This window comes from Mus caroli, chromosome 13 (genome assembly GCF_900094665.2).
Source record: "Mus caroli chromosome 13, CAROLI_EIJ_v1.1, whole genome shotgun sequence".
Lineage (NCBI taxonomy): Eukaryota > Metazoa > Chordata > Mammalia > Rodentia > Muridae > Mus > Mus caroli.
Genome location: NC_034582.1, coordinates 92,383,097 through 92,390,146, shown reverse-complemented (window position 1 = coordinate 92,390,146; position 7,050 = coordinate 92,383,097). Strand labels below are relative to the sequence as shown.

The 7,050-nt window shown below is 37.2% G+C and overlaps 1 protein-coding gene across 2 annotated transcripts in view; it reads left to right on the top strand.

The window, feature by feature from the left end:
- Fcho2 (FCH domain only 2) overlaps nucleotides 1-7,050 on the top strand; it is a 94,865-nt gene that overhangs the window by 68,437 nt on the left and 19,378 nt on the right. For both annotated transcript variants that reach the window (XM_021179877.2, XM_029468219.1), the window contains exons 17-19: nucleotides 1,249-1,337; nucleotides 3,646-3,749; nucleotides 6,173-6,302. In XM_021179877.2, the coding sequence (XP_021035536.1) occupies nucleotides 1,249-1,337; nucleotides 3,646-3,749; nucleotides 6,173-6,302 (323 nt within the window). The remainder of the gene's footprint in view (nucleotides 1-1,248; nucleotides 1,338-3,645; nucleotides 3,750-6,172; nucleotides 6,303-7,050) is intronic.

Here is a 7,050-nt window from a genome sequence, read left to right as displayed (position 1 = left end):
CCTCCTCCTCCTCCTCCTCCTCCTCCTTCTTTAAAAGTCACTTTTACATTTAAGTATTGTCTTTTGTCTTTTTTTTTCCTAGAATTTTGCAGTTATATGTTAGTCATATTGTTTTTTGAACTGTAAAATTTATGTTGGAGCTTTTATATTTTAATTTCTTTTCATGTGAAACCCTTTTTCCCTAAAAAACAAAACAAAACAAAACAAAACTGCAGTTGTCCTTGGTAGCTGTACTGCTTCCTAACAAATGTTGGTGTCTTCAGTTCACGCATAATATGTTTTCAGCTTTTTAATGGGAATTTTCTCATTTCTCTTTCTCATGTTCCCCTTCACTTTTGGTTGTGACTCTGTAAAATGGGCCATATGTCATGAGCTTCAAGATCGAGTATCTGAAGATGAAAAGGCAAGAAGCCAGATAGCCGTCTCACTAGCTCCTAAAACAGAAGGAAAGAAGCCAGATAGCCATCTTGCTAGCTCTTAAAACAGAAGGAAAATAAATTGTTACCAGTGTTCCTTTCTGACCTCGGTTCCAGCAAGAGTACTTTGTTTGAGTTAATGTTTTTACATGAGTGAACGTTCAGCTTAGTGAAGTGGGTAGTTTCAGGCTGTTAGGTGCTTGTGAGGTACGAAATGAGGACAGTGGTGGCATTTGTTATATTTATAACTTTGAAAGATAAGTTGTTTAGCATCTAAAGCTTAAATCTTTAGATTTCGCTTACATAGCTACAATAAATAGTAGGCTTTATTGTACAAGGTGGGACATATTTGCATTGGTGCATGTTGAAATATTAGATGGCTGATTCTAGGTCATTGTAATAATTTTGACAGAATAGACCTACATTCTTTTCAGAATTTCTTACAGATTTCACTTGTTTTGAATTTTATATTCTAGACTATGCTCGAACTCAGACTGTTTAGAATCTATTAGCTTCTTTAGTGTCTATCAGCTGAGTAGCTCATTCACATTGCTGCTTTTCTTCAGTTGTAAATCCAAAATCATTGTGCTCCATACTCAATGTGAGTTTAGCACGGTTTGATCAAAGAAGATTAATCCTTATCACTTTCCCTGCCAACAAGATGTTACGTTGTAAACTCCGCTTCATGCTGTCTGCTGAGTCTATTGACTCTCTCAGTGTGTCTTACTATTTAATCACATTGATTGAACTGTTAGACTTTTGTAGAATAAAAATAAATGGTTTTATGCTAACAATAATCTTTGTAATCATTGTTCTTAAAATGTTATTCTAGGAAAGGGACCAATGATTTACTTGCTTGGGACCCTCTGTTTGGATCATCGCTTGAGTCATCTTCAGCTCCACTAACTTCGTCATCATCGGGTAAAAAAAAGAACCCTGATAAAATAAAATATATGTATATAAGCGATGTCTTACTTTTGGGAATATAGTAGCAGCATTTTCCCCCGAATGATACTATTTATTATGTTTAATCATCTATAGCTTTTCTTCTTAAGTTTGTCATCCAGTAGTAGTGAGTTCCATCACTACTACCACTGTAAAACATGGAACACCCCAGAACACTTAAGAATGGAAATAATCAGAATCATCTCTTTTCTTTCAGTGGCTTCTAAAAGCACTGTCTGTGGAGATATGTGCAGATACAATATTCATTTATAAACACTAGTACTAATAAATATTGTTACTAGTTTTTTAAATAAAGTAATTCTGATTATTGGAAAGAATTGAATTTCATACTTTACGTGACTTGGCTTAAGTCCATTTGAAATGCCACTTGGCTAGGCCTCCTGATGAGTAACTCATGTATAAATGCCTCTGCTGTGGCAAGCCCATTAACAAGCTTGATGTGTTGAGTCTAGTTCAGTGCTAGTTCCACAGATCTGACCATATCTTTAAAATAGCTACTTAATAGCACAGGCAAGTGTTGTAGCCATTCAGGGTGGTATACATTTCTTCAGAATATACTGTCAAATGCAGGGACAGGGACATCATGAAAAGACTGGTATCATTTGGAAGAAGGCAGCAGCCTCTGAATCCAGATTTGATATTTTACCAGCTTTTGGCTGCCTTCTTTAAATGTGAATGAATACATACTTTCATGTGATGTGCTTTCTAATGATAATTCCTTCTGTGAGTTTATTTTCCATCCTGTGAGTGCCTTTTCTTTTGCTTTCTTCCTACTTGCCTTCAGTGATTACCAAGGACCTTTAGCTTTGTATTTTATTTTCTCATGTATTTACTTAGGCTGGTACTTACATGTTTTGAATTTTATACATTTGTAAATATAGAGAATTTGCCAAATATATTTTTCTACTCACTATATTTTTTAATGTTTGAATTATAGTACATAGTTTTTAGTGGATCAAAGGTTTTGAAAATCATTCTATTTGGAAATAATTTAAGGGCCAGTGAGATGATCAGGTGGCACTGTGGTCAAGCTTATGACCTGAGTTTCATCCCTGGCGCCCATATGGAAGAAGAGAGCTGATTCCCACACCTTGTCCTCAAACTTCCATGCGCACTGTCTTAGTTGGGTTTCATTGCTGCAAAGAGTCACCATGACCAACGCAGCTCTTATAAAGCAAAGCATTTAACTGGGGCTGGCTTACAGGTTCAGAGCTTTAGTCCATTATCATGGCAAGAGGGATGGTAGCGTCCAGGCAGACACCATCCAAGAGGATTAGATTACATCCTAACCCACAGGCAGCAGCAGGAGACAATACCACGCTGGGCATAACTTTATCATAGGAGACCTTATTGCTCACCCCACAGTGACACATTTCCTCCAACAAGGCCACACTTACACGTCCTAATGGTGCTACTTCCTGTGGGTCAAGCATTCAAACACGTGAGTCTACAGGAGCCGTTCCTATTTAACCCACCATACTCACACACTCAAAACTAAATTAATACTTTTATAAAGATAGTTTAAGAATCTGGCTCTGTAATTCATTCCTGCTTTGATTTTTTTTTTATACACACACACACATATTTGACTTTTGATATACATTTAAAATTTATTTAATATGATAAAGGTAGTTAAGTAGGGATACTGCTTTTCAAAATTATTAAATGTTACAAATGGCATTGACAGACAACACTAAATTCATACAGGATTTAAGAAGAATGAAAATATAAAAAATGAGTTTTACTATTTTGGGGTAATACTTTTAGCAAATTAATAAAGTAATTGTTTAATTATTATGGATATTTCAATGTAGTTCTACTTAAGTCAGATCACAGAGTTTAATTAAGGTTAAATGTGTTAATTGGCATTCACATTATTCTGCAGGCACAGCTTCAAAGCCTTGATCTCACATTTGGCTCTGTGAATTAGATATGTTGATAGTAAACCAAAGACATTTGAACTTGAATTAGTTTAATTTTATCAACTGATCTATCAGATTTAATTTTTATATATGTTTTAAAAGTTGTAAAAGGAATAAGATTTCTGTGTGCGTCAGTTTTGTTGAAAGATTTAATTATTGTTTTGAGGATTATTGTGAATATCATCAGTAGCTTTGATAAAAGAATATTTGATGGATAGAGTCTCAGTGTTTCAACAGATATCCTTGAGTATATTAGCACTATAACTTTGAATTGTCTTGTCTTTATCTAAGGATTGCTACACACTGATGATTTTCTTAAAATTTCTTCTCTCTCCCATCAGCCAGACCCACAACACCTCTCTCTTTAGGCACCCTTGTTCCACCTCCAAGGCCTGCTTCCAGACCAAAGCTTGCTTCAGGCAAACTGAGTGGGATCAATGAAATAGTATGTACTCAAGGTTTTTATAAAATTTCATAACTGTGTTCAGTCCTTTATTTGTTTTTGAGACAGGGTCTCAGTGTGTGGCCCTGGCTGTCTGGAGCTCATCATGTAGAATAGGCTGCTTCAGACTCAACAAAGATCCATCTGCCTCTGCCTTTCAGGTGCTGAGATAGATAGGATTAAACTGTGCTCTAAAAATTATATCATTTTTTTATTTATTTATTTTTTTTTTTACGAGACAGGGTTTCTCTGTATAGCCTTGGCTGTCCTGGAACTCACTTTGTAGACCAGGCTGGCCTCGAACTCAGAAATCCGCCTGCCTCTGCCTCCCAAGTGCTGGGATTAAAGGCATGCGCCACCACGCCCAGCTATATCATTATTTTGATTAAGATCTTTCTATATGCCCATGCATAGTCAAATGCTAAACCTCTTAAAGAATAGAAACTTTCTCCAGTCATACTTCTCTCTCTCATATAATCTCAAAAACCATACTAGCAAAGCAACAAACTGCCTAGGATGACAGAAGTTTCCTTTTAAAGAGTTGGTGTATTATACAGCCAGTGTCCATTGACTCAAAATAAGCAAGTCCATGTAATCCTTGCCTAAGAGCAGTATTTAACAAAAAAAAAAAAAAAATGTGTTATGTTTTAGGCCTCACTGTTAGGAGATTCCCAGGGGGCATCTATCTATTCTAGCTTTATTTTATACATAAGAGACTGGAGTCCACTGCACTTAGGTGATATAAAAGTACAAAATAATAATGAGCACTGGTTTTCTAAAGTCATCAGTGATGGCAGGACATCTGTGGGTTCCCAAGCCAGCCTTCGAGCCTTCTGTGTGCTCTGTGTTGTTTTGTCTTTTACACTGATTTCTACAATTACAGTTTCTGAAACCCACACTTATTTTTTCCCCTTCTTATCTATTTCTAGCAGTACAGTTATTGGGGTTGATTCTTTAAGTTGAATGTAAAAGAAACTTTAACGTGTCTTAGCCTCTGTCACCGATACCAGCTGTGTCTGTCCAGCCACTCCAAACTATCTGGTGTTCTCCAAACACAATATGCTCTTTATTCTTTCTTTTGTGTTCTTTCATGCCTGGGGAGGGGCTGTAAAGGAGATAGGAGTGAACTTTGGGCCTTGTGCATGATAAGCACACACACTACCATTGAGCTGGTTCTTGTTATTTTCCACATCTACATTTTCTTATTGTACTCCTCCATTTGAAGTGACAGTTTTCACTAAGGCAAAAATGGCCTTTTTCTTTAAGACCCAGCTATTTTCCATCATCTGCCTATGGTCACTCCTCCAGCAAATTTTATCATTCTTTGCTTACTTCCATATACTTGAATTTTTGTTAGCATGCATCTCACATTGCTGTACCTTTTACTGCATGATGTGTTAGCCAGCTTCATGTCCACGGTAGTTTGCATAAAGCCTATAACCTGGTATCTAGATAGGAAATGTACTTTTTTGAATGGAAGGTCAAATGTAGAAGTGACAGACTCTTAAATTAATGTCCGATCCCAGTGAGCTGACTTACTGGAAGTGAGATGAAGACTAGGTGCAAGCTGTCAAGGAGATGGTTAAGTAATAGTTTAAAATTTTTTATTTATTTTTGTATTTTATTCATGAATCCTCTGTCTAGCTACATGCCAGAAGAAAGCATTGCAGATGGTTGTGAGCCACCATGTGGATGCTGGGAATTGAACTCAGGACCTCTGGAAGAGCAGCCCTAACTGCTGAGCCCTCTTTCCAGCTCATATCACTAATTTGTAACATGCTGAGTACAGATGATGACTTACTTGGATATTTTTTGTGAATTATTTTTGCTTTATAGTTTTCAAGCTTTTTAAAAAGTAGTAGCACCTACTTTGGGCAACTTAACAACCACCTATCACTCCAGCCCAGGGGGTCCAGTGCCCTGATCTGGCCTCTGTGAGCACTCACATATTTATTGCATTCAAACACAGGCACACAAGCACACACATAAACAGAAAAACAAAAAGATTGGAAACATGCCTTTTGAAACTTAACTAGAACATTTAAAAATAGTTTTTTCTTATTTTGTGACTTATCTGTTATTACTGACAGGATACAGAGAACTAATCTCAAGTGTATAGAAATAGTAGACATAATCTTTCTGGGAAGCAGTTTGGTGGTCTATGAAGAACTTTTATTTCACTTATGAGTACTATATTAAGTATACTTTTAAAATAGAGAGATTATTTTATGTACAAATCTTCTTGATAGCATTGTTTTAAAATAGCCTTTTCAGGTTTCAGTATATTCTTGGAAGTGATTTGACATAACTTCTAACATTTAGTTAAACTCATGCTAAAGTTGAACGGTTTGTTATGACTTAAAATTTTCTCTGACAAGGAAGGAGGACTTTCTTTAGCATTTGATAAATAATTTTTTGTTTTTAAGCCCAGGCCATTCAGCCCACCTGTAACTTCCAACACCAGCCCACCTCCTACTGCTCCCTTAGCCCGAGCCGAGAGCAGCTCCTCTATCTCTTCGTCTGCTTCATTGAGTGCTGCCAACACTCCAACAGTAGGTGAGTGGCTATTGTTGATTAGGAAGGTTGGCATACAAAACATTGGGTTTACATTTACACATGTGAAAAATATGCATACACACATTTTTTTGTAGTTGTTTTGTGGAAGCAGTCTTTATGTAGCCCTGGCTGACCTGGAGCTCACAGGGATCCGCCTGCCCCTGCCCCTGCCTCTGCCTCTGCCTCTGCCTCTATGTCTGCTGGGAAAGATCAAAGGCATGTGCCACCACACCCAGTACCACAAATATTGTTTAGAAGGTCTTAAATTTTTTAGTTTTATATATAAAAACTAGTGTCAGTTCTTATCACTGAGCAGTCTATATTTATGGTTCCCACTCTAATAGTTTGAGTAGATGCAGCCAAAGTAATTCCCTGGCCAAATGGTTGTGGGTGACTCCAGTATTAGCAGCTGGTGAGCCATCTTACTAAGACTTTGATTAAGGTAAAAGGAGACACACACATACCCCCCCACCCCCTTTGTCTCTTCTCTAGTGAGAAGTGAAGAATTTAACATCAGAAATTTTTTTGATTTGGACATACACTTGACACTTGTGAAATTGACTACATTTTTTCTGTTTTAGTTATTATTTTCTAGACTAGGAGTATTTAACTATTGCTGAAACTCTTAAGAATTTGTCAATATGCCGGGCGTGGTGGCGCACGCCTTTAATCCCAGCACTCGGGAGGCAGAGGTAGGCGGATTTCTGAGTTCGAGGCCAGCCTGGTCTACAGTGTGAGTTCCAGGACA